The 26,867-nt window shown below is 37.0% G+C and overlaps 1 protein-coding gene across 3 annotated transcripts; it reads right to left on the minus strand.

The window, feature by feature from the left end:
- Positions 1–10,347: 10,347 nt before the first annotated feature.
- Positions 10,348–26,520, minus strand: LOC121413726 (enolase-phosphatase E1-like). Of its 3 annotated transcripts, none has more exons than XM_041606653.1 (7): positions 26,407–26,520; positions 23,100–23,136; positions 21,993–22,125; positions 20,777–20,877; positions 18,698–18,870; positions 17,665–17,819; positions 10,348–16,420 (listed from the first exon to the last, which is right to left on the minus strand). In XM_041606653.1, exons 1-7 carry the CDS (start codon positions 26,484–26,486, stop codon positions 14,985–14,987), a joined length of 2,115 nt encoding a protein of 704 aa, XP_041462587.1. In that variant the 5' UTR covers positions 26,487–26,520; the 3' UTR covers positions 10,348–14,984. The 3 variants fall into 3 exon arrangements, with proteins under 3 accessions (XP_041462587.1, XP_041462589.1, XP_041462588.1); XM_041606655.1 differs by having other exon boundaries at positions 26,411–26,476; XM_041606654.1 differs by lacking the exon at positions 26,407–26,520 and adding an exon at positions 26,236–26,400.
- Between the last annotated feature and the right edge of the window lie 347 nt (positions 26,521–26,867).

Raw genomic sequence — 26,867 nt, forward strand, 5'->3', positions numbered from 1 at the left:
GTACAGCTTTAAAAAAAAGAAGGTATCTCCGAACCCTTAAAAGCACCTCACATTTTTTTTTTGGGGGGGGTGTTGAGATAAAAATACCATGTGAATAAAATGTAATCTGAGTACAAAGCTTTAAAGTTTTAGGGGTTCTGAGATGCTCGAGCAAACAGGTAGCATTATCACGATTTGCTAAAGTCTCAAACAGTTGATCCTTTAGGTAGATATTCAAGCAGTACAACTCATTCATGCCAGAAATCTATTGTTTTTTTTTAAGATAGTAGTGGGATATTTCTTCACCCAAGCCCATTGCAGTGATACTATTCTGAATAGACTTATACTCTGGACCAACAGCAATATCCTGTTGAAACATGGATAGTATCAATTATATCCTAAATAAATTATTTCCTTTACCGATTCTATGCTACCACGATGATCAACATCTTCTGTACTATAAATTAAATCCTGTGTAGTGATTGGTTCCAATAGCATCATGTGTCTAAAGATGTTCTAGCTATGGGTCAAAACAAAACACCCACTCAACAAAATTTTACTATTTTGTGATGTCAATGATAGAATAGTGCACTATTCCATCATTGACGTCACAGATCATGTAATCTCTCGGACACACCGGTCAGTGAGGTGCCTCAACTGGGCAAATCCTGTGAAAGGATGGTGCAGGCACTAATCTGCATTCTGCTGAGCTTGTGGTTTCTCTATGTCTGTCAGCGCAGTGCGTTATCTACACTAGTATTTGGTTTAGATTAAAAAACAAAGAACTACGAGTACAAGAACTAGATTATCAAGATATTGTTCTAACTTTGTAATATTGAAAGTAGGATATAAAGCAAATACACCAGGGTGGTGTTTAATAAAGCTGTTCGTAAAAGTTGCGCACAACTTACGCACGAATGGAACCTGTTCCTAGGCACTACATCAGTTACATAGGGATATCACATAGCACCAGAAAGGATCACCGGTCGTGCGTAAAGTCATTCGTAACTTACGAAAAGCTTTATAAAACTGGCTTCAGGCCTTTATTTCGAAAGTATAGAGGGAATTATTTTTCCTTGTTTATACTGGCAAAATTACTATTTTTCGAGAGTCCCGGGTGCAAAATAGTAAGCCAGTTCAACGTCGGACAAATAATTCCTGCTATACTTACACTATACTATTCGGTAAATATTCAAAATGAGTTCAAAAATAATGAAGTAATAGTGCTGGGGCCTTTGCATAAAGCCATTCGAACGCTACGCATGACTTTTTACACAACTCTATGCTTGACTCTATACGCACCACTCGTATCCCTTTCGTGTCCTAAATGATATCACAATGCAGCTGACTAGCTGTCTAAGCCCCAGGTCTAAGCATGTAAGAACATGTTCAGTCATGCATCGTGATTAACTTTATGAACAGCTTTATGAAACCCCAACCAGGCCTTGCAGGGCCGTTTGTTGATGAAATATCAAGCAAGGTTGTAAGGGCTCTTACTTTTCCGTTGCAACAAGAGGGTCATGTATTTTAATGGCACTAGCATCATAGGTCAGTCTATACTTAGCCGCTCTCCACCCAGGTGTTTGATGGGTACCTGATAGGATGCAGAAGGCAATGTAGTGTGCTAATTGTAGCTTTGTAGTTCTTGTGGGAATGCTCTCCAGGGGGTGAAGTGTGTGTCTTGAGCTGTCTCCATTGGGTCACTTCAAGATTAGTGTTTTGGCGTCGGAAGAATAATTTAGATTGCTGTTCTTAGCAGAAAAAGGTCACCCTTGAACTTTTTTTAATTTATACTTCGTTAGGTCAACACTGAACTTGAAATCAAGCATTGGGTGTGAGGTCAGCCACAACCCTGTGCCTGCTGGGATATGTCTGTGCATGCAGTAATAGAGACATTATCCAATTTATTGAGTGCTGTATGAATTATACATAATATCGTTACTGAAATTCTAGGCTTTATTAATTTGATGCAAACCCCTGCCCTTCAGGTTGAGTTGCACATTTTCACTGGGCAAATGTCCTTTTGGCATTCGTGATAGCATAAAACTAGCAATGTGAGAACCTGACATGGCGACATGCTAGAACACGCCCCAGGAAGAGGAGAATATATGCATTATTAGCGAGGGAAGCAATTAGATATTCGGTCTTTATGATATATATATAATTGGATCAGCATTACATTTAAATCAACATTAGTCGACTTTCTCAATTACTGTCAAGTCAAATAATCAAGTTGAAAATATCTCATTGATCATAGAGATTTGACTCAAGTGGATTCAACTACAGTTTTTTCTAACAATTTCGATGTACAGTATTTATTCAAAGAAATATACATGTCCAAATTTAATGAACAGGTGTAAAGTGTATTGCAGTCGTAATGTAATTGTGTTTTACATGTTACGGACTTAAAGATTTAAGATTTGTTACTGGTATTCCGAAACCTGCTAAATTTGATATGCCAAGATATCTGATAGTCTGAAAATGAAAAAAAAATGAATGTTAAAGGAGAATGAAACCATTGGAACAAGATAGCTTGTGTGAAAACAAAAAAATCAAAGAAACGGATCAACAAAAGTTTGAGAAAAATCGGACAAATAATGAGAAAGTTATGAGCATTTGAATATTGCGATCACTAATGCTATGGAGATATCAAATTGGCAATGCGACAAAGATGTGTGATGTCACTGGTGAACAACTCTCCCATTACTTATATTTCACTTGAATTGCCTCTTTTATCACATTTATCCATAGATCATGTGTTCTTTCTACATGAGGGCATGTAATACATATTTTCTAAGAATACATCATGGATAAAGAGTTTGTATCATCATAAGAAAAAGCAAAAAGAGACATTTTGAGGGTATTTTATAGTCCACCAAAGGGAAAGTTGTTCATCAGTGACATCACACATCCTTGTCGCATTGCCAATGGGAGGATCTCCATAGCATTAGTGATTGCAATATTCAAATGCTCATAACTTTCTCATTATTTGTCCATTTTTTCTCAAACTTTCTTTATTCTTATTCTTTGATTTTTCTGTTTCTATACAAGCCTATTTGTTCCAAAGGTTTCATTCCCCTTTAATCCAAATATATGTGGCATATTTCTAAAGGTTTGTTAATCTGAAAATTTACAGGGTTTGTTATTATGAAAGCTCATTAATTATGCAATGATAAATAGTTTTAAGTATGAAGATAATTTCTGAACTTTACAAATCTTTATGTTCGAATGAACAGACGAATCGGAATAAACCTTGTTTTGTTTTTGGATTAACCAACCTTCAGAATATGGAACCTCAATTCATTTTTCAGAATAACATACCTTTTGATTCACAAATCTTCGAATGAATGAATTTTCGAGGAATATCAAACCTTCAAAGTATTCAAGCCTTCAAAATTATAAACTGTAAACCATATGCTGCTGCCATCATTAAAAGTTTCTAAGCCAATTTCTGAATACAACATCCAACTAATTCAGTTCAGAAAATCCTCTTTTTTAATTAACATTTAATTCTGTTCAAAACTTGTTCCAAGTAAAGCACATGAGAAATGATTAAATTGCCAGTAACAAGTTTAAAGAATGAATTTCATATAATTGTTCCAGAATCAGAAATATACCAAATTATAAATCTTTAGAATCATTTGCTATGAGATCTTAAAGATTGATGGTACAGAATTTGTCTAAAGCACCAAAGAAAACAGTAGGTACTGAAGCCTTATGATTGTGCTATCAGAGTATTTCTCTGCACCTGATGAGGGCTTATGCATAGGCGGCGGAAGCGGGGGGGACATGTCCCCCCCTAAATTTGAGGAGGGGGGACGGTCCCCCCCTGCTTGTCAATTTATTTACCTACATCCCCCCTAAAATTTTTGGGTTGAGAACCTTTTTTTTTTTTTGGGCTTGTCAAAATTTTTTTTGGTTGTCCCCTCCTAAAATTTTTGGCTTCCGCCGCCAATGGGCTTATCACAAGGCCCTTTCAGACATGATGCAACAAAACTCGGCAACAAAGCTCCGCAAAATTGTTGTGTACGTCAATATTAAAACGTATAAATTGTTCAGAGGCTCGCTACTTTTTCATGCTGGGCAGAGAACTGTCCCACAATCACATTCTTTTGAACAGATGGTGGAGATTATAGCAAGATATCACAAATTAATCTGTCCAAAATTATGCAAAGAAACTTGTGACATTTCAACAAGACTTGTGATTCAACAGTGATGTCACAGTTACATCACAAGTCCTTTTTTAAAACACGAGTCATCATGATGTCATGGGTTTCGTTCACACAACAGTGGACCGTTGTTTGGTTAGACTTAAAGCATACAATTTGTATTAGCAACATGAAAATGGTTAGCGAGTTTTGTTGCATCAAGTCTGAAATTAGCTTTTTATTAAAGTGACTAGTCGTGCTCAGGGGTGGTGGTAGGGCATGGAGAGGGGGTTGATAACCAAAACATTTTGGGGGGCATTTGTCCTCTCGTAATAAAGAAAAAGAGATTAGTAATTTTCCATCACCCCTTCCTCGCATTTAACTTATAAGTTTTTAAACTGATTAAAGCCCCCACCCCTGTGGCACCACTTATCATGTGCCACGCGTTGGTATGGAAGTAAAGTGGAACGTTAAAAGGGACTTGTATATGTATATGTTGAGGAATATGTCGTTTTGTTCGTCTTGTTGATTTGTATATATTTTCTGTGCAATAAAAGATATTCTACACAAAAGATTATCTCAATTTTCTGTATGATTGTTTCATTAAACCTGAATTACAAAACACTCAATTTGGGAGCGTGCTCAAATGAGTACCTGAACATGGTTCCTGCTCCCTTCCCATTGTCAAGCCTTGAAAATCAATGAATAGCCTGGATGACACTCCAAAAGACACATTACTGATGGGAATTCAGAGCAATCAAAAATCCATCCAAGAATATCCGAGTTATGTTTTTTTCTCAGTTTTGATTTTCAATGGTGCATGTGAACAGCTCCTCCATATGTCATGTGTTCTAAATTCTATAAATTTTCTCAGCTAATCCGAAATTTAATTGAAAATAATTTTACCTGCACGCACATTACATTTTTCATCAAGATACTTGTACATATCATACCCGCTTCAGTGAGAATTACATTTTTAATCATTGGGAACGGTTATAAAATTGAATATTTATGAAATTTATATTCTCCCATTGTATTAAAGGGCAGCTGCTTGAGAACGCATGACAGATAAAAAGTTAAAATCAATATCTATTCTTGATGGATTTTCACCAAACTTGGACCAATATTTAATTAAGCCTTTTTCAGCTTTTATTAAAGGTGAACTCCTACAAATAATACGCACACTGTATAGTGAGAATAGCAATTTCTTTCCTCGATTTTCACATCCAACCGAATCGCTATAGGGAGATCCCATCGGGTTGGGGCACCTAATCATGTTCATGTAACGTTGGTATCATCTGTTTCATCTCATAATGAAGATCAATTCGGAAGTGGCTAGGATTGATGTATCAATGTGAGGAATGTCTGATGTAATTAAAGTCTCTTAATGTAATAACTGAATATGTATGAATTTGTTGCAATTCAAATTAATGTTCTTGCCACCATTGCATAGACGCAACATTTACATAACTTGGGGAATAGATTCTCAGGACCAAAAATACAATATATTCCGTTTGATTTAATAGTTCACGCTATTAGCGAGACAATTTTTTTTCTTTGGTGTAGATGCAAATATTTGCAAGGTACAAATGAGACAATTGGGTGTTCCATAAAGCTGGAAGTACAGTTGTACACAACTTGAACACGACAGGAACATGTTCTTAGGTGCTGCATGCAAGTCAGCTTTATATCATTTAGCACAAGAAAGGGTCACCAGTCGTGTCTTATAAAGTCATTAGTAACTTACAAACAGCTTTATGAAATACCCACCTGGGGGTGTATCACAAAGTATGACTTAAAGTGATCTTTTCACGTTGTTCTGATTTTAAAAATTCTCATTTTGGTTCTTGAAAATGGGCTTAAAATTAGGCTTATATTGTAAAAATACCATCCCAAAAGTTTCAAAGTATTATATCTACAGGATCAATTTTAAAACCTGGAGATGTAAACCAAAGTTTGAAAATAATTGGGAGGTGGTTTCAATGACTATGTGCATAGAGCGAATCTGTGCAACACAACACATTAACTCTTGATGAACACAGCATGACCTACATAGTGTGTACAAGGCCTTGTACACACTATGTAGGTCATGATGTGTTCACCTAGGTATACACTGAATGTACAGTGCAGCTAATAATAGCGTGTGTATAGGAGATACACACAGCAGAAGGCAGTCAATATAGCCAACAGACTTTTAGAATTGGAGAAAACTGGTCATAAGCTGAACCCATCTACTAGATAGTTCTCAAAATCAAGCTAATAAATTGCTTCTTGTATCTAAATAAGAGTTTTTCATCCCATATAATCATGGTCTGTTTCAGGGTTTTTGAGGATAAATACAGACACCCATATACATGTATCGTCTCAGTTTGAGAATTTTTAAAATCAGCTTAAATTTTCTGTTGTGGCTGTATAAAAGGCTTCACCGTGTTGCTCAAATTATGCTTAGAGGATGTGTTACTGCATATTAATCAATAAGATTGCGTGTTGCACATGTGCATGTCAGCACTAAGCATGACTTTAAGTCATATTTAATCTTTGTGTGAAACACCTCCCACCCCCCAACCTGATGGAATGACACATTAATTAACAGAGAAACAGGAAACGAAACAAAACCCACTCAGATCCCAAAGATTCTTCGTTCTTTTAATAATCATTCAGATTTTTATATCATCATAATTCTGCCAATTTTGTACGTCAAACATGAAGGAAAGGATACTTCCTTGAACAAATCATCAAAATGCTGCCTTCATAAACACTACTGGGCCAGTACATGTGAAACATTTCAATTAACTATCAACACACCAGAGAAATCCAATCAAATTTGAGGACTATGGGATTCATGTGTATCATGCGGTGCTAGTTATTTGACCTTCGCAGGTTAAGATTTTAACAAATATTAGCTACTCAATCCGGCTCAAATTCATAAAGGAAGTTTAATAACAATGTACACGTGGGCCCATTGCATAAAAGAAACTACAATCAGGTGGGTGTTTCATAAAGCTGTTCGTAAGTTAAGAGCGACTTTAAGAACAACTGGTGATCCCTTCTTGCGGTAAGTGGTATATTGAATTGACGATGGTTTAGCGCGTAAGAAAGGATCACCAGTCGTTCTTAACGTCGCTCTTAACTTACGAACAGCTTTATGAAACAGTCACCCGATCTGGTGGGTTTTTATAAAGCTGTTCATAAGTTATGAGAGTGTATGTGTGTGTATTTGAGTTTTGTCAGACGTGTATCAATCAGATATGATTATTGACGTCTGGGACCGACCTTTAACGTCACCATCTGAAAGACGTTACCAGGGCTCGAACCTCTGGATCAATTTGTAACTTCCCCACGTAGCTTGGATTACAGGCGCACACCACAATGCCCAGTTGGGCTAATTTACAGAGTTGTGACCCTTTTTTTGTGGTAAATGCTATAAACCAGATTTTCGTAGCTGTTGACTTGGTTCATAAGAAATGGTCCCCAGTCGTTTGAAAAGTTGCGTTTAAGTTATGAACAGCTTCATAAAACACTCACCTGCTTAACAACCATCTGTGTATAAAGACCACTCATTCTGTTTCCTTTGAACAGTATCGGGGGGGGGGGGGGGCGGTCAAATGTATTGCTGTACACATGCATGACCAAATTATTTCCCAAAACCCCCTAAAAAAGTTTTTCTCTGTGTGCAAAATAACCCCCTAAACAAGTTTTTTGTGGGCTTCGTTTTATTTTGGACCCTAAACAAGTTGTCACCAGAATACGGACCCCCCCAAAAAAAAAGCTTCGGAAAAGCCTAAATACGTCTGACCCCGCGATTGACCATTGAACATTCTTTCAAAACCACCCTTTTTTTAAATCAGTGTTTTTGATACCCTTAACGAGTGCATGTGCGGCCCGCATGTTTAACTGAAAAAACACCCTTTTAAAAGCATTTTTTGTTGTCACACATGTGTACAGCAATAATTTTGACTGCCTCCCCCAACAGTGTTTCCCCATTGGAACATGCATTACAGGAACCTGTCCACGAAAGACCTGCTAATTACACACTGTTTTACACACAGGTTTCACTGTATTATGAAACCTCCATGGTAACCATCCAATCAAATCAAGAACAACCATTCAAAATCAGGGATTTTATGAAAGTCAGACATATGGTAACTTTTATGCAACTGGGGCCCTGTGCTTTTTTGTGCACAAGGAATCTTACACAATTTGTTCATTCATGCAATCGTGCATTTGGCAGTATTCACTTATTCACACCTACACAGGTGAAAGCGTACCCACTGTTTAATCATCATGGCATTGTTTCAAGATTGATTTAGCTTCAACAAGTCTTGAGCTGGAAGGTCAAAATATTATTCTTATCTGTGCCTGTAATTGCATGGTAACATGAAGCCGTGAATAAACTTGGACCTGAAAATCATTGGTGCTTCAAAAAAGTAAATATATAAAACACATTTACAATTTTATTCCATATACAATTATCATTCCAGGCAGAGAAATTAAATGATTTTTCAGTCACACTGATATCTTGAAAGTGTTTACATGTATTATATATTTTTTCTCTTTCAAATTTTTTTTTTGTTCAATCCATATGAACAATAGTTCAGGATTATCTCTAGAATGTTAAACAATGTCTTTAAAGGTAGCATGTCATCATGAAACTTGGAGACAAGACTAAACGGCTTTAAACATCCAAGCCACTACTGAGGTAATTTTTACCTGACCGGTTAAGCGTTAGGAACTAAGCCTACTTTTCATCTAGTCCTGTAGGCAGGTTTCACAGTAAAAACTACCTCTAAACCTCCCTTGTGAATTTAGCAGTTATGTTTATTATGAAGAAATGATTTAGCAGCAGCATTCATCGGTTGCCAATTTGAATCAGAAGTGATTCATCATTGTTCGAGAAAAAAAAATTGCAAATGATGTGACCACCAAGCTCAGAATATAGAAGACATTCAAAATTAATTTAGGTTTTCCAAGGAGATATCACCTCTGATATCTCCTTGGGTTTTCCATCTACATACAGTATAGTTGAAGCAGATAAGTTTAGTTCTTAAAATTGATGAACTAATAGCTATTGTCTCTGCAGGACAGCTCACAAAAAGCTTGATACAAGAGTATATGACATAACTGGCAACATTATTTTGCCTTGGAAGAGTTCTCTACAAGAATCAGGAGACTTTTTTTCACAAAATATGAGTCTGCCACCAATGCCACTTTCCTAAAATGAAGCTTTTTTTAAGTTGGTCCTCAATCCCTTTTTTTAAATAAAAGGTTTCAACAGCCAGTGACGATATATCACTTTATTCAATGTGGCAGAATTTGAGGTACATATGCAATGACGAGGTCAGATATCAGAGCTTCACTCGAGAATGAGATTGTGCATGACGTACCAGATTTGATGTAACTCTTAGCAGTCCAAAATGAAAATGGTCTTACAGAAATTACAGAATACTGCATTGAGTCACAAATATATTATTTATTGCAGTAGGAGGGGAAGAGTTGCCTTTTCAAGGCCCGTAACAGAAAGCTCAGTGTTTGATCATGGGACTGACTTTTATGATGTGGAGCATTAGGTCCCAGTGGATTAGTCTTCTGACTTTGAAACAGAGGGTCATGGGTTTGAATCCCAACCATTGCGTAATTTCCTTCAGCAAGAAATTCATCCACACTGCGCTGCACTCAACCCAGGTGAGATGAATGGTTACCCAGTAGGAAGAAATTCCTTGAATGCTTTGATCGCCTAGGCAGCCCAGCTAAAGCCGGGGTAATAATAGCAGGGCCTGCTGGGAGAACAGTTTTCAGAACTGAAGTGGCTTCCCTGGGTAAATAAACCTATATTATTATTATTATGATCACTCACAGCAATCAATCATAAAATCAGCTCCATAATCAATCACTAAGCTTTATTTTACGGTTCCCAAAAGTTAATTCTTTTTTTAAACAATTTTTGAATCCCAAGTATTGGCACGATTTTGGCACATAGGAGAGAACCATGCATAGAGGATTATTGTAGATTTTATTAAAGCCGGGTGGTCACATTAAGTGGTCACATTGTCAGAAATTCAGTAACATTTCAACATTCTACAAGCACATTAGTACTTCTTCCAACTCTGAAATCGGCATGGGACAATCATAAGGTTTTTTTTTTACATAATACTTTTAAAAAAATATTCAAGACAGCCAATGACTTGGAATGAAACAACCAAAATACTTTTTTTAGAGTACATCTATACACAAGAGTGTTGTCACTTTTTTGACATTGTTGCTTCAATGCAACTTTAATGATGATTCACAAAAGTGAACAATTCGAAGCCCCTTTTACAATTCTACCCACAATACACCTTGCATATGGTATCTTTCATACACCCGTCGTATTACTTACTCAGGGAAATATTGAGAAATCATCATCATAGATATTGTTCCATTTTGAACAAATATCAAACATGACCTGTAGGCTGTACATAGATCATGTCCGTACTACACTGCAATTATTGGTTCAAAATTTATCTTTGGATTGCTACGCTGGATTTATTTCAGAATATTTTCAAAGGAATTGCATCTGCCTAAGATTTTAGCTCTTCAAGAGAAGCTTTCATGAATTGAATTCATGAATTTTGACTTAATCAACAATGATATGCATTGCAAACGGGAAAATATGTTTATTTCTGACGATAAATAACAAGGTCAATTTCGGTAGGTTCAGGATTACAATGTCCGTAAGTAAAAAAAAATGACAAAGGATCAGAGAAGCACGACTCTGTGTAGTTTGGGTTAACAATGTGATCCTTCATTCCACGGGAAACAATTGACATATTATCAAATCACTTACACTTTTATAATCATATAACTTATCCAGTTCAACTATACCAAATATTACACATGAACTCTCAATTAAGGTGCTGTAGACGAGACCCAAAACTTTAAAAGTATAAGGGCCAGGGTTTAACTCCCAAAGTATTAAATGTCTTTTAGCAAGACGTCTATTGAGATATATGTCATTCATCCATCCATTAAAGCCCAGCGCACATTAAGTGAAGCAATAGCACTAAGATCCGATTGCAACAAAATCCTGTGTGCGCCAACCTGCAACGCTCTGCAACTGCAATCCGACATGTTGCAGAAAAATAGCAGACCTAATCTCAGACATCTGACATGTCAAATCTTCCAGGGATTCTTTTGCAATTTTGGTAATTTCAGCCAATCAGATTTGTCCTAGACAATGACATCATGACCAATTCCTACGCCAACAATGAACACATAAACAAACCACTGGCCAAAATCATGGTCGTTCTTCTGGCCGAGTCTATCCCCGGTCACGTAATTAGGTTGTTGCACTGGATCTTCAAGCAACTCGAAATAGTAAATTGGAAAATGACTATTTGACTGGCCTAAATTGGTTTAACTGCTTCAGAGCTGAAGTTGAATGATCATTGGTCAAGGTTAGACCTCAAATTTTAAATTTCAGTTGACATTTGATTTAAGTCTAAAAATCTGAAATGAACATGTTGTACCCCCAAATCTGGGACAAATGGCAACTCAGAGATGGCAAAAAACCATGCATCAAATCGGCCCTGTATCAGTGCATAGGCACCATGTAGATGCAGCGCGTTGCAGAGCGCTTGCAATGTGCAGGCTGGCCTGCAATGCGATTGCACCAAGACACGACTGGCAACTTATTCCAACCATATTTCAGTGCAATAGCATCGCATTGTGTGCACTGGGCTTTAGGCAAGACATCCCCCCCCCCCTGGACATTATCGCTAGTTGCAATGGATATCGTTATCAATCACCAGTTGTGATAGATCACGTCTGAATGCTCCTTAATCACGAGGGGTGATTGATCACCACTTGCTACCACAAACAAAACACTAAGCAAGAACATCTGTATGTATGATTTAATTTTTACATTTGATTTTATATTGTGTTCAATTGCTGTTCAATTTATATTGTGTTCATTTGTTGAAATCTGTTCTGCGATCAATGGCTAAGTTTTGTATTATGAAACCCAGGGGCCCGTAACACAAAGCTTAGCAATGATCATAAAACATTTTTCTACGACTGATTGCATTGACTACAATGTACAATCAATCGTAAAAATCAAGCGTACGATCAATCGCAAACCCTTGTGCTTTGGGACCCAGGTCTTTTCCAGTACCATTGCAAGAGAATCTATAAGGGACTCTCAAATGTTTTTCCATCCATGGACCCTACCTTTTTAAACAGGAAACGTAGTTGACATATGCATTTTGGTTGGAGAGATCTGGAAGTAATGTAAGCTGACATACATGACATAACAGAACGAAAATATGATAAGAATTTTCAGAGATGCCAACCTTTCCCCATTAATGTACTAACATACTTTAAAGCAGTTCCTTGATTTCTTTGATACAACCTAGGTTGATATCTTTAAAATATCTATTAAAAAATGCATCTCTTCTCTTAATTTATCTTTAAAGAAGTACACACAAAAGTGACAAAAGTGTGCAGAAGAAATAAATGATAATTTTCATTAGGATTATTATAATTAATTCTATTTAGTATTATAATTACTGCTATCATTATCATAAATATTTAAGTAATCATAATCATTCATAATATCACTATTATTTTCATTGATGCATATCTTCAGGTACATCTTGTAATTCATGGATAAATGGCATAAAAAATGAATTATCCAAATATGCAAAAGGCATAAAATATTAATTATCCAAATATGCAAATGATTTTCCCACCAATTTCAATTTTTGCTCCAAAGGCCCGAGGCCTATTTTTCATAAAGAATTACGATTAAGGTCAATACCAAAGAAACCTTGATTTTTATTGGCTGCCTAGTCAAGACCATGATATTTTTTATCTTTCATGACAAATTATATATTGTATTAAAGTTCCGTTACATGCCGACTGTTTCATAAAGCTAATCGTAAGTTACAAACGACTTTACAAATGACTGATGACCCCGTCTTAGCAACTAATTCAACACAGTAGAAATCTGGTGTATATCATATACCACAATAAAAGTCATTAGTCATCAGCAAAATCCCTCATAACATTTGAACAGCTTGATGAAACATCCACCTGGGCCCTGTTGCATGAAAGAAAAACTCAGGCAATATTTTTGCCAGAGTTTTCTATGGCAAAATTGTTATGCAATGGGTCCCTGGTCTCTGAGAGGTGTTATGGAGAGATCCAAGATGGCCATCAACTTTGGGTATCAAAAACCCACTCTGCAACAACTTGAAGAGTAATCCTGTAAAGAAATGACTAACCTGCAAATCTTGAGTAGGTTACAAAATGGCAAGAAAACAATTATTAAAAAAAAAAGTAATAAAAAAAAAAACGAAATCCAAGATATAAAACTAGCAAAAAATGAAAATAATAAATGCCTCAGGAGTAAAGACCCCTCCTTGGTCCCAGTTTCACAAGTACATCAATCTGGGTGTGTCTCTTTCTGCCGGTGGTGCCATAATGTTCTAGGGCCCTGTCACAAAAGGGTTTGCAATTGATTGCACATCCATCTGTAACATTTCTGTTAAGGTATCTTTACTGGTCATCATTTGGAACGGTGACCTTGATTGGCCATTGGCCACCTAGCAATTGATGACAAACCTTTTGTGTAACAGAGCCATCAGACAAAAGATTGAAGGGGAGAGAGCTATTGAAAATAAATGGTGTGTTTGAATTTAAATTCAAAACAAACATCTCCAAAATTAAATTGATTTTGAAATACCTAGAATAGAACCATACCTTATGCATAACTTGAAAAGTACATTGTGCATAGAATATCAAAATTAGACCGGACATATTCTCCTCGACCTGAGACATACCAAGGAATAGAGACATTTATGAACTTCATATTTGAAAAGACAATACTTTTTTTTCGAAAATGGAGATATTTTTAATGATGAAAATGTAGTTCTTTTTTAAATTGCCCCGATTGTCTCAGCCAAATAATGATGGTACTATTCTTTCCTTTGTTTTCATAACACTTTCCACAAAATATAAAATGAATCTGTGTTACAATGGAAAAATAATTGTTCATAAGAACATGAACATGGGAATATATCTAGTGGTGGTGCAATGTGCACACTAATTATGGATTGATACATCTACACTGAATGGACACTTTTTTTTGTGACAATAAGTTATTTGAAGTCTATTTGACAAATTCTTTGATTTTTATTCCCCGATTTGCATTTTTCAACATGGTAATATACTTAATATTTCCTAATACTGCATTTTATCCTCTTTTTTAAGTCTGAAATAAATGGATATCAAAAAAGAATTTGTTTTCAAGTTGGAAATTTGACAATGTGCAAGAATAATTTCAATGATTTATTTTTCCCTGTAAACACCATTTAGCAAAGGATTAAGGACACTGATGCAACAGAAATAGGCATAATATGTATCAGGACTTTTCACTCTTCTCATGTATACAGACTTTTGGGCTCTATACCTGACGCTATTCAACCACAACAAAAAAAATGCGTTCACTTTGTCACAAATGTTAAGCACTTCCCCTTGAAAAAAGGGTAAAATGCAAACTTAAGGTGAAACAAATCTTATTTTACCATGCAATTTACATTCATCATTAGCAATGACACAAATGCAGAATTACAGAATAAATATCTGTCAGCTTACATTTCAATACAGGATCATGGGTTGGCATCTCTGAAAACATGACTTTATATTTTCTTGACAAGGATAGAAAAAGAAGATACTGTAAGTGCACCAAAGATATCACAAGTTACAATTACTTTCATTAAACATAAAAAAAACATGAGGCTGAACAGGGAACATAGATTTTTATGATACACTGTCTGAAGTTTGTGAAGTTAAGCTCGATTTACTAGTGCGATTGTTGACTCAGACAGAAATCTCTTCGGGATTAGAGTTTGTAGCGGAAGGGATCTCTTCGCACTGTTCTAAATCAGTCCTTTCATCTGGACTGTTACTGTATGAAACTGAATTGATGGATTTGTTTATCACATTGTCTGTCGTCCTTACAAATTCCCCATCCGACACACAATTTTGTTCTTCTTGAGGACTAGACAAGTTACTATCTATTCCGTCCCCTGGGTTAGACAGCCCGTTATTATTATCAATAGTCGTTTCGTCAGACTGCTTATCGGTGATGTCTGACTGTTTATCAGTGACATCGGATTGTTTATCAGAAATATCAGATTGTTTGTCGGTAATTTCGGATTGTTTGTCGGATTCATCGTCGAGACTGCTGCTGAACTCTCCCTCAATAGCAGCCCCGAAAGTACTATGATCTCTACCCAAGGTGTTTGATTCTTTATCATCGTCATAATCACAATTCTCACTCTCCCCCAACCTCCCATGATCGGATTGTTTCCCGTTATTTTGGGGTATGAAAAGAAGGGGTTCAGAATGGCTGTCATCGCCATTCGTACTGAATTCTGGGGTCAGGGTTCCTGACCTGCCACCCGTCCTTGAACTGACAGCATCAATCTCGGGAGCATCCTCGCTCTGTAAGCTTCCCTGAGAAGATTCCTCCACTGGAGTCCTGACTTGCGCTTCTTCCTCCTTCACAAGGTCTCTGAAGTCTGTACTTTCCACTTGCTCCTGTTCTGAAGGGCTATCTCCAATCAACAACTGACCATTGGAGTCTGGAGCTTCGGGAGAATTCCCTCCTTGGAATTTAGGGATTTCCTCGCCTTCCGCCGCAGGGTTGGGTGGTTCGCACGTCTCCTGGGACGGCGCCTCTGTCCTGAAATCTGCATCACCGATGACAGGTTCATCAGCTGCACTACGGCGGTCCTCCTCAACCGGGCTAGCAGGAGACTCGACGAAGTGGGATGGGTTGCACCAAGGTTCCACAGACAAACTCTTATTTTCCACCGGACCTTGATCATGCGGGGACATCACCTCCATTGGTGTCTCTTCATCTATGTATTCTGTAGTTCTCACATCAGGTATCTGCTTATCAAATGACTCCTCTTCCTTCTTCTCCTCCATCATCACCTCCTCCACCTCCTTCTTTTCTTCTTCATAGTCTACAAGCTCTTTACAAGGTTCTACATGCTTACCCTCTGTGCTTTCTTGCATATTTGTTGGACTAACCGGCTGCATGTTTTGCTCCTCATTGTCTTCAAGCTGAGGTTCATGTTTCATGTCGGCTACTGAGTCGGGGGTCAGGAGTATCCCGGCAGACTCTGCAGCATAAGTCAATCTGGCAATTTCCAGCTTTTTCTCTTTGAGTTCTTGCTGAAGTGCTACGATGGTACTCTGCATGCCCTCCCCTTCGTCGTTCAGTTGGATCACCATCTCGTACATCTCTGTAGAAAGGACACAAAACAAAGCAAATGTGTGCTGGTAAAAGAGGTTTCAACAAGTCGAGTTCCAGTATAAGTTTTTTTTTTTTAGTGTGCCAGATAATGTTTTAAAGTGATTTAGAAAAGACTGATACTAATAACTATGGACTTAACAATCTATGTATACAATTTGGCTTTGGAAGTACTATTGATTCAGTCTAACAAAAAGAACATTATAAAGGATAATAATACTAATAAAGACATTTATAATGTGCAAAAACATCTCTTCAACAGTGCACAGTCGCAATACATGTATGATCAAGATAGGTAGAGTGGATATGCCATAATCTCTCTTTGTCTCAGGTCTAATCACTATTAAGTTTGCATTTGATCAATCAAACATTTCACATTCTATGCAGTCCTATGTCTCAGTGTGAAAATCTGAACGTCCCTATTCTCATTTTGTTGACACAACATTTGCTCCTGCAACAATTGCTCCAGGCTTTATTTTGTCGAAGATGCAGGGTTAGGGTTAGGGTAGCAAATGGGTTTTAAGGCCCCCATTCCACAGAGGGGGGAGACCTTTGAAAGACCAAAAATTGAAATTTGTCATCTCTGTGGAATGGCTCGGAAAGATTCCTCAAAGAACTCTGAAAGACTGATTGATACTTCTAACTGGACTTAGACTAGTCCTATAAATTTCTTTCAATGGTCTTTCAGAGATCTTTTATGCAACAATTGATCTTTCAGAATTTTTTCCATGGACTTTTTCTGGTCTTTCGGTGATCTTTCAATGACCTCTCGTGACTCTTTCAGCGATCTCCACAAAAATCTTGAGAGACTGTCGGAAGATCATGGAAAGACTAAAAACTTTGAAAGTTCATCGAAAGACCACTGAAAGACTGCGAGAAGACAACCAGAAACTACTTTCCTGAAAGACTTTTGAAAGACTGTTTTGAACCGTTTCAATGTTTTGGGACTCAGGAGGACCACAAAGACCATTGAAAGATCCATCAGGAATCGTGAAAGACCTCAGTGTCATGGTCTTAGAGCAGTTTTTCAGAGGTCTTGCTCTCTGTGGAATAGGGATTTAAGTTAGATTAAGGTTGGGTTATAGCTTTTTGCCGGAACCCCCGCTTTTGCAGGGAACCCTCCTTTGCTAGAAGGGTATTCAAGGCCTGTTACATCCAGGACTGAAGTTAGTCATATGAACAGTAAGGGGAATTTACAGCCGAGCAGAGTAAATGTGATGGAATCATCCTTCCTACCATCCTGGCTGTTCTTGAGTTCTTCATTGATTTCTTTCTGCAGAGCTAGTTCTGCTTCCACTTGGGCTACCTTTCCCTGAGATACTTGTTTACCAAGCTCTTGGTTCTCCTGGATCAGTGTACGACAACGAGCCATCAAACGCTTCCCAGTTTGACTGAAATGTAAAGAGAATAAACGAGTATATATAATAATAACATTCCGCTTTTATATAACAATAATAATAATATAGGATATTTATATTGTGCACATATCCACCTTGTTAGGTGCTCAAGGCGCTCCTATACCACTTATAGAGAAATTCCAGTAGTTGCAGTAAACACTGATTTCATGAGAAAGTCTGTAAAACAAGGCTTAATTGTCAGTATATCATCGAAGATCTAGATCTGGTACAGTTACATTAACTGAACTTTGTGAAATCTTGAAATCTTGAAATCTACGCTGAAAAATGTTCACACCGAAGATCCCCAACACAGATAAGCGCACGTGGGACAATGTATAATTATTGCTTAGAGCGTCGGGCCCGACGCTCTACCCGAATCCTGTGCTTATTTGATTTCTCAGCAATTACACAATTTCTTCCAGAATCCTTTGGCACATGCGTTTTATTTATACAGACACTTTGGTGGTCATTACATTGGATTATGTACGAACTCATTTTGATATCGTTACCAAAACTAGCATTTACCTTTAATACATTGGAACAAAGTCTCTATATAAAAGCACATTACAGAAAGATCATCATCCCGATCATTGGATCCTGGCATTTCAGCACACAACATACATGCATGCACTTTCTCCATTCCTCTTTAAATAAATAAGTGACGATGGTGATGAGAAATAAATAATATTCCAGATACATTTTTGCAGTATAAGCTCCATCCACTTCACCCATTTTACCCCAAAATAAAAATATGATATTGTATCAAAAAGCTGAAATTCAAACAAAGAGTTAATTGTGACACCATCACTTCTATGCAAGTATATGTATTACAAAGGACTTGCCCTTCTCAGCCAAATATTCAAGTTGTTTACCTGTCAGGAGTGAATTTCCAAGCAGCCATATCCTCATGAGCTTGTTGAAGGTTGGTGGTCTTGTCCTCCAGTTCTTTCTTCAGACGTTGAATCAAGAGATTAAGAGCAGGATCCACAGTGGCAGCTCGAAGCTGTGCTGTGCTCGCATTTTGATTCTTATCTGCAAGCTGATTCTATTTCATGAAAGACAAAACAGCATAAATAGGGTTAAAATCAATATCTTATTAATTTCTCTGTTAATGATCGCACCGTTAATCTTTATTATTGCTCTGTTAACGATTGCTCCTATGGCAATTCTCTGCCATTTGCTATGAATTACTAAGATGAGAAATGAAAAATATTTGTCCATCTAAGGAATAATTCTCACGGACATCAGTTAATTTAATGTTGTTACTGAATGAAATGGTGTCGGTAAAAAATTCTTAAGAAAAAAAAAATTCTCTCGTTTAATTAAAATCAACTTATAATTGGGGTTAACTTGACCTATAATGATGAATGACGGGAACATGGGAACATGTTCTTTGGTGAAAAGACAGATTTTCAATCATTCCAATTCACATCAATTGAATTTCAATTAAGAACTAATAGTAGATCCAAATTCTGATTGCTAAGTATCCAAATGAAAAGTTGAACTTGTTAAATATTGAATAGGGTTATAGGAACTTAATAAGTGCCTCCTTAAAATATTAGGGAAAATCACAGCATAAGGGCATGTACCAGTCTTTCGTAAACTCAAGCGTTTCGTTACATACAGCTTCCTGGTGAGTGTTTCATAAAGCTGTTCGTAAGTTAAGAGGGACTTTAAGAACTGGTGATCCTTTCCTATGGTAAATGGTATATACATTGGCGATGGTTTAGCGCATAAGGATCGCTGGTCGTTCTTAAGTTTAAACAGCTTTATGAAACAGCCCCCTAGAACTGCACCCCAGACCAACTGTCAACTGACCCGGGGGGGGGGCACTCAGTATATAATGCATAGTGGATATGTGCCGCAGAGGGGACCCCCATTTTTACACTCAAATTTCCATTCCAAGGCATAGCATTTTTGCCTTGTTGAGAAAAAGAACACAGAAAGCCGCTCCAAGGCATAGCATTTTCTTATCGAGAAAAAAGAAGAGAGAAATCCGTTAAAAATCTTCGCATGTTTTTTCGTTACGCCGCTCCGATCGCGTTGAATGAGCTGCAATTTTGGTGAAAAGCGGCCGCAGAGCTCCCCGGCGGAGGCCACGCTAGCTGCATCATGCACGCATGACCGTTCCGTAGGGAGGCATACAAGCTCACACGCTGGCGATCCGTTCCAAGGACCCCCGTTTTTACAAACATTTGTCGTTCCGAAGCCCGTTCCGAGGACCCTCCTTTTTACAATAAGCCCGCTCCAAGGCCCCCGTTTTTTGTCTCGCCCGCGGCACGCCCCTACCACTTTTTTGGTCAAGTGCCCCCCCCGGCAACTGATAGTATTTGATGCTAGTACCTACAGCCCTGATTGATGATATATCTGACCTTTAGTGATCTAACAACAATTACAATTTTCAGTAATAGATCTGTCAGAAACAAACAAAAAAGGATTTTTTTTTATCATATTATTATTTAAATAATAAAAAAAGTTTTCTTCACTGTAAACTTTGTAGATTTTGATCTAGTAGATTTTGATCACTTTGCTACCAGTACTGGGGGTAATGGATCCTTAACATACTAGTATACACTTTATAACAAGCAAATTATATATTTTCTTAAGGATTTGCCATAGACTCAGAGTTATGATTAATTAATTTAAACAATAGGTCTAGTCGTTACGGATCTCGTCTTTCAATCAGAGTAATATCGGTTCAATTCTCAATCTCAACCATGGCATTCTTTCCTTCAGCAATAAATTTACCCACATTGTGCTGCACTCAACCCATGTGAGGTGAATGGGTAACCGGCAGGATACATTCCTTGAATGCACTGAGCGCTGGAAGGCAGCTCAAGCTAATGCTGGGGTAATAATAATAGTGCACCACCAAATAGATTATTTCTGGATAGATAGCGCTATATAAATGCCTATTATTATTACCATGTTGTAGGGTACTGAATACTTACAGCTAGTTCATGTAGTTCCTGTTCCTTGGTGGTCAATCTCATAACAAGAAGCTGTTCACGGCGAGCTGCCTTGAGATGACGAAGCTTGTCCTCTCCATCACCTTCAAAATTAAAAAAAAAAATAGATCACCCCTAGAAATATCATCAGATATTCCTAGGAAAATATATATTCCAAAGAATTAATCACATTCCAGGGGCCCCATTGAAAAATAAAATGCAATCACACGCAAAGCAAAACTTGATACAACCTGATTTAAATTCGATCAGAAAAGGTCATTTAGAACTTGCATTTGATTCTTTAAAATGCATTTAAAGGTAAATTTTTCTATAGCAGGCCCCCAAGCTCATGGCTTATTCGTAAAAGAAACTTTACATTTGATGGAAAAGTTACAGCCTTTGGAACAAAAACAAATAGAAAGAAATCTGTGTCTCCCAAAAAGGTAATTGCACTGTACACAGGAACAATATGCAACCAATATGGAAGGTTGAGTTATAAGGCCATTCAAATGAATGTTAAAAAGCTCAACCATAATACTAGGGGACTCAACATTTTTCGCGACAAATCTGCTACACAAAATTAGTTGACCGTGTCGCTCTCTGTTTACTTTCAAGTCTCGCGCAACCTTTGTGCATGTGCCACACACAGTGTCCTTCCTGCTAACGTCATCCTTCTCTCAAGCACTGTTTGGCAGACCACCATATAAATTTTGTATGTAATCACTCCATGACACATTTAGAGCTATCGGAAGCACACATGCACGTGTGTATAAAATTCCATCCAGGGCTTTCTCTTTTTGGGCTGTGTCTGATCCATACAGCAGCACAGACTCAATTGTTGAAACAAGAAGTCGCTCTTTTACGGCATCTTTAAATTTGAACTTCCAGACTTTCCTCATGCTATGCAAGGGATTCCATGTGAGGGCACGTCTAATCCCGATGTCCGTCGATGTAATCCAGAAACCCAGATATCTGAAGTCACTCTTCATCTTTCATGTAAGTACATGTACTGCACCATCTATGGTTGTACATGTAATAGTGGTGCCATGAATATATTACAGGCACCTTTATTACCTTTGTCTTCTTGGCAATGAGTAGTAGACCAATCTCCTTGCAATCCCTTTCAACTGCCAGTAGCACTTCTCTTGCCTGGAGGAACCTGACAGCTTTGTCCAGGCACCAACTATCATTAGTAAATAAATCCATGACATGTTCTTACCATTGTTACTAGTACTGGCAGCACTCATCTCTAGTCTTGCCTCCAGCTCTGCTATATATTCATCCTGTTTTTTGATGTGTTCCTGCAGATCAGGTTTACAAAGACTATCCACCTCATCCTCACACAGCCTTGCCTGAAAACAATATCATACATGAACATCAATACAAAATTTACTACCTCCCAACACATAATCGATAATAAGATGGCCAAGATTAATTTCCCACTCTTTTTATTCATTCATAACAAAATAAACGGGAAAAAGATCTTAATTAAACTAAGCTAATGCACATGTACATGTAACTTTTCATTCAAATTTGATCAAATACACAATCCATTACCCTCTGAATATCAAAGAAATTGTAAGAGCCTTTGGTATGAACTTCTAAATTTAAAAATATTAATGATCAAAGTTCTAAACAGTGGTATGAACACCATAAATCAAAAGTCCAGTCTATTTTGAGCTTCTGTAGGAATTAAACCATATTCAATTCCAAATATGAAATGTCATCAGCGGTCTGAAGCTGATTAGGACTTTATTCCAAACAAAAGATTTGCAGCAAAGCAGGAATTTGATTTCAGTATTTCTATCATTACGCCAAGTTTGCTAAACTTGAAATAAAATAATTTTACTTCTTGAATCTATTACATTTAAAATGCATTTTGTTAAACAAATATTCTCATAGTCGGATCGTGTAGTGATGGTGGGTTTGAACACCACACAAGAATACCCATAAGATGAACATCATGTATTGTACATGTATGTCAAGTTTGCAGATTTCTTTTTACACATGTAGATCAGATCATACTGAACACAAAGTTTTAAAAAAGTCACAATAATGAACCACATTTCCTTTAACATGTGACATGTTCCTTTTTTCGGCTTCAATGGCTGATCAAAAAGCAAATTGAAATAATGACAGGTGTTGAATACATGCACGGACTCAAATTTGTGTGAAGATGAATTAAAATTAATTCCATATGCATGTAGAATGTTTGAAGAATGAAACCAGCTCAGACCCCTAAATACAACAACATAAAATACATTATTGAAAAACAAAAATACAAATATTATCTTGTCAGAATAAAATGATTTGTTTTGATTCTTACCCTTTTTCTGGGACTTTCTTCTGTCATGTTGCTGTCTCTGAAAGATGAACAAATAACAAGATATCTACATGTAAATCATCTACAATTAATAGCAACTGTGCAATAATTACGACAAATGAAATTGATCGAGTAAGAGAAAAGGATTCTAGCTGAGCTGAAAATAATTTTCAGTAAAGCATTACTCAAACCTTTAAAAAAACCAAGAACCGTTAGGGTGTTTCTGAAATTTGTTAGCTAGCTTTTAGTCAATTTTTGTATAATTGCATGAGATATATCACATTTTATAAAAGATTCTGTTTAATACTCTTATGGACATGTAAAATGTTTGCAGACCTTTATTTAAAATGTATTTCACATGGCACATCATAATAAATGGGCAACACGAAAGATAGTTCTTGCAAAGACCCTTACATGTACGTGCAATCAGCCCCTAATTTTTCAACAAAAAAAGGACATTTCGATCTAAGTGAATGAACCATAAAAACATGATTAACCATTTCAATAATTAACAGCTAAAATGAAAGCCCCACTTTCTAGAATCATCATTGTACACAAACATATTACAGTGATATATTCCTTTACAAAATTCATATGTTTTACAAGGAAAGTGAATATATCAAATTCTGGTAAATTAAACATACACATTGACATTTCCTTTCAAGTAGGCTACATTGTAATCTCCTCTAAAAAGGCTAAGAAGGTTAAGACTATATTGGCGTCATTTCCCCTGACGAAGTACTCAATAGGCTTAATTTGGTCAGACTATGCCTCATGAATATTCATGGCCGAATTATAAAGCATAATATTCAACACCCGATAAGCTTGACTTGTGCGGCATAACGGTAAAAACATTATGTCATGTGAGGTTTGTCCCTTTTGCTGACGGGGGCTTGAATCTCAACTTCAATGATTTTTACAAGATCAGTATTTTTTTATTAAATATTTAGGCAAGATTCAGAAAAAAAATCCAAGACCAAGATTTGAAGTCTGATTAAAAGCCTTCAAAACAGAGTTAGCCCTTATTGGCACCCACGGCTTGCAAGTGTATATATGATATAATGGTGGTTTACTTGAATTCTATTAACATATTTATTATGAAATACGGCACCAGCCTTTCGACATTTGTTGATGTAGATGGCGTGCTTTAATATTGATGAACGAAAAGCAAATAAGAGATTGACATCAATCTTGACGTTTGCGGAGTGATTGTGCAAAACAAAATCACAGAGCGGAAAGCGTGTTGCAATTTGCTTTTTGCGTTTTCAAAACACAACCACAGAGTCGAATTCCGCTTTTTCCTTTTTCATGACTAAAACAGAAAAACGATTTATCCATTCATATCTTGATCGGGCTTGATTGTTATATATATCCTCATAAACCAAGACAAATGGTGTATTGATAAATTGGGATTGTCCTTGTTTATGTGGACAGTTTTTTTTTCACTTACCCCTGCGGGACATAGATGGCAATTACTGCCCAAGTTCACCGTCTATTTTTCATGACCTGATATGTTTACATTGACTAGATTCTAGCGCACTTGATTGGTGTAGGCACTTGACAAGGTGAATGAACCTTCCTAGATTTCTTGTGTGGAGAAATCTTTTGAAAACAGAGACGATTCCTGTAAACTGGGACGATCCTATTTTTCTGAAGCTGACCAGCACTCTAGTCTCTACTGACTGTAGATCCAGATCTAGATCTAAAGTTGGGTCTAAACGAAGTTAGCATAGGCCCTACACTTTGACAGCAGCAATGACATGACACTTGAGTTGATAGAGTGCAAACCATGGCAGAGTTAAAATACTAACAGTTACTTTTGATCTAGTAAAAAAAAAAGTCAACTGAATTTGTTCATTTTTTACTTCAGAATCAGACTTCAACATGAAGTCTTCAGTTTGAAAATCAGTAGGCCTTGCCAAGTCTAACGTTACATGCATGTCCAACAAACCAACCAACCAAAGTCAGACTTACAACTTTAATTTTTTAAAAGCTGGCCAGTTAAACAATCAAAACGTTACTTGAAAGTTGAAAATACATGTATGATACTATATGAGAATTATTGAACCCATGGGCCTCTGGTAAAATATGCTTTGCAGGGTTGAAAATAGACTGAGGGATGAGCGATTCCACCCTCATGTGCTTTGGAACCGCTCTCGTAACTGCCCAAGTACAACTCCTAAAATGAAAATCGATCCTGTCTGCGCCCGTCCAGTCTACTGTTTACGGCAGGCAGGCCAGCGAAGCTACAGTTTTTGCTTTCATGCATCATCGCATTCAAGGTCCTTTCTGACGTGTAACTGAAGGCGCGGCGCTTCAGAAAAATGCCTATCGAGTTTCAAACTCTCGATATCTTGGAGGATTCCTCTAAATACAAATTTGATAAACTTCATCCTATTCAATTTGATGGACAAACTTGTATAGACTAAGTCAACGTCCAGGTAACGAGATACAAACAATAAACATTACTCATTAGTCTTAACGTTCCATGACGGGCTACATCACTAGATGTATTGATGTAAACATTAACGTCATGAACGTGGCAAATAAAAAACAAATTAAATAATAAAATGAAGAAAAAAATAATTCGCAATTATCTACGCCTAACTTAGTAACTTAGATCTAGGGCTGGCCCTAGCATGCCTAGGCCTAGATCTAAATAAACATTGTTTAACATTAAATTAATTTGTAAACATGGTAAACTAGAACGAAGAAGCAGGACAAACTGTGATGCGCAACCCAATCATGACTTTGTGAATTGTCAACATACACTGCCACTGAAAACAAATCTTGATTCATGAAAAAAAATGGCTCTGGTAAAATTATAAAATGGCTCTTAATATTTGTTTTTTCAAAATCATAATCATATGGCCTCAAAATCGCTTCCTAAAAATAAAAAGTAATTTCAACACTGATGGCTGATGCCTTGATCGGGCTAAGTCTGGCTGTGAAAAACATCAGCTCAATACTAAAATAGCGTCAATCAATCGAATAGGGCCTAACGCTAACCGGGCTAACGTTATGAGTGGAGCTGGCCTGGCCTTGTTTTTTATTTTTTTTTTATAACGGGCCTGAATTTAGTGAAAACTGCCCATGAATGAAGTTTATTGAGTAGGAATTGACTTTGTCTTTAACTTACATTAATCCCTCCCAGATGTGCCTCTTCTGATTGTGTTAGTCCAACAAGAGTTACAAATTTAGGAAACCATAAAATATCGAATTTCCCTGTCTGCATGCATTACGATGTTCACCATGTGCACTCATATACAAATAGTCCGTGTACAATCTCTATGGGATTTTTTTCCCATACCTACATGTAATGCGCATACCGTATGCATGTAGCTCGCCCGTAGCTCGCGCTGATAGACGGTCAAACTGCCGTGCCTCCATATTGCCGAGACTTGCGTTTACAAATTCACGTGTATGTTGTGAACCGTAGGGGGGATGGCTCCCGGGGTGGCTTAAAAATATAATTTCATTTCATTCTCTTACTTCTTTACTTTATTTGATTTTTAATGTTTCATTTTATTTCATGATTAATTTCATTGTATTTTCTATTTAATTTTATTCTAGTGTTTTTTTTCCAATCTTATTCTATTTTATTTCATTTCATTGTATTATTTATCTCAGGCTTTTCTTTCCTTTCCTTTCTCATTGTGGCGTGTCTAAAGGGGGTCAATTAGGGGCACATGCCCCGGGTGCCGCTTTCAGGGGACGCAAAAAAGGGGAGAGCTAGGAGGTGCAAATAAAGAATAGGAAAACAAAAATGAA

Source organism: Lytechinus variegatus, chromosome 4 (genome assembly GCF_018143015.1).
Source record: "Lytechinus variegatus isolate NC3 chromosome 4, Lvar_3.0, whole genome shotgun sequence".
Taxonomy (NCBI): Eukaryota; Metazoa; Echinodermata; class Echinoidea; order Temnopleuroida; family Toxopneustidae; genus Lytechinus; species Lytechinus variegatus.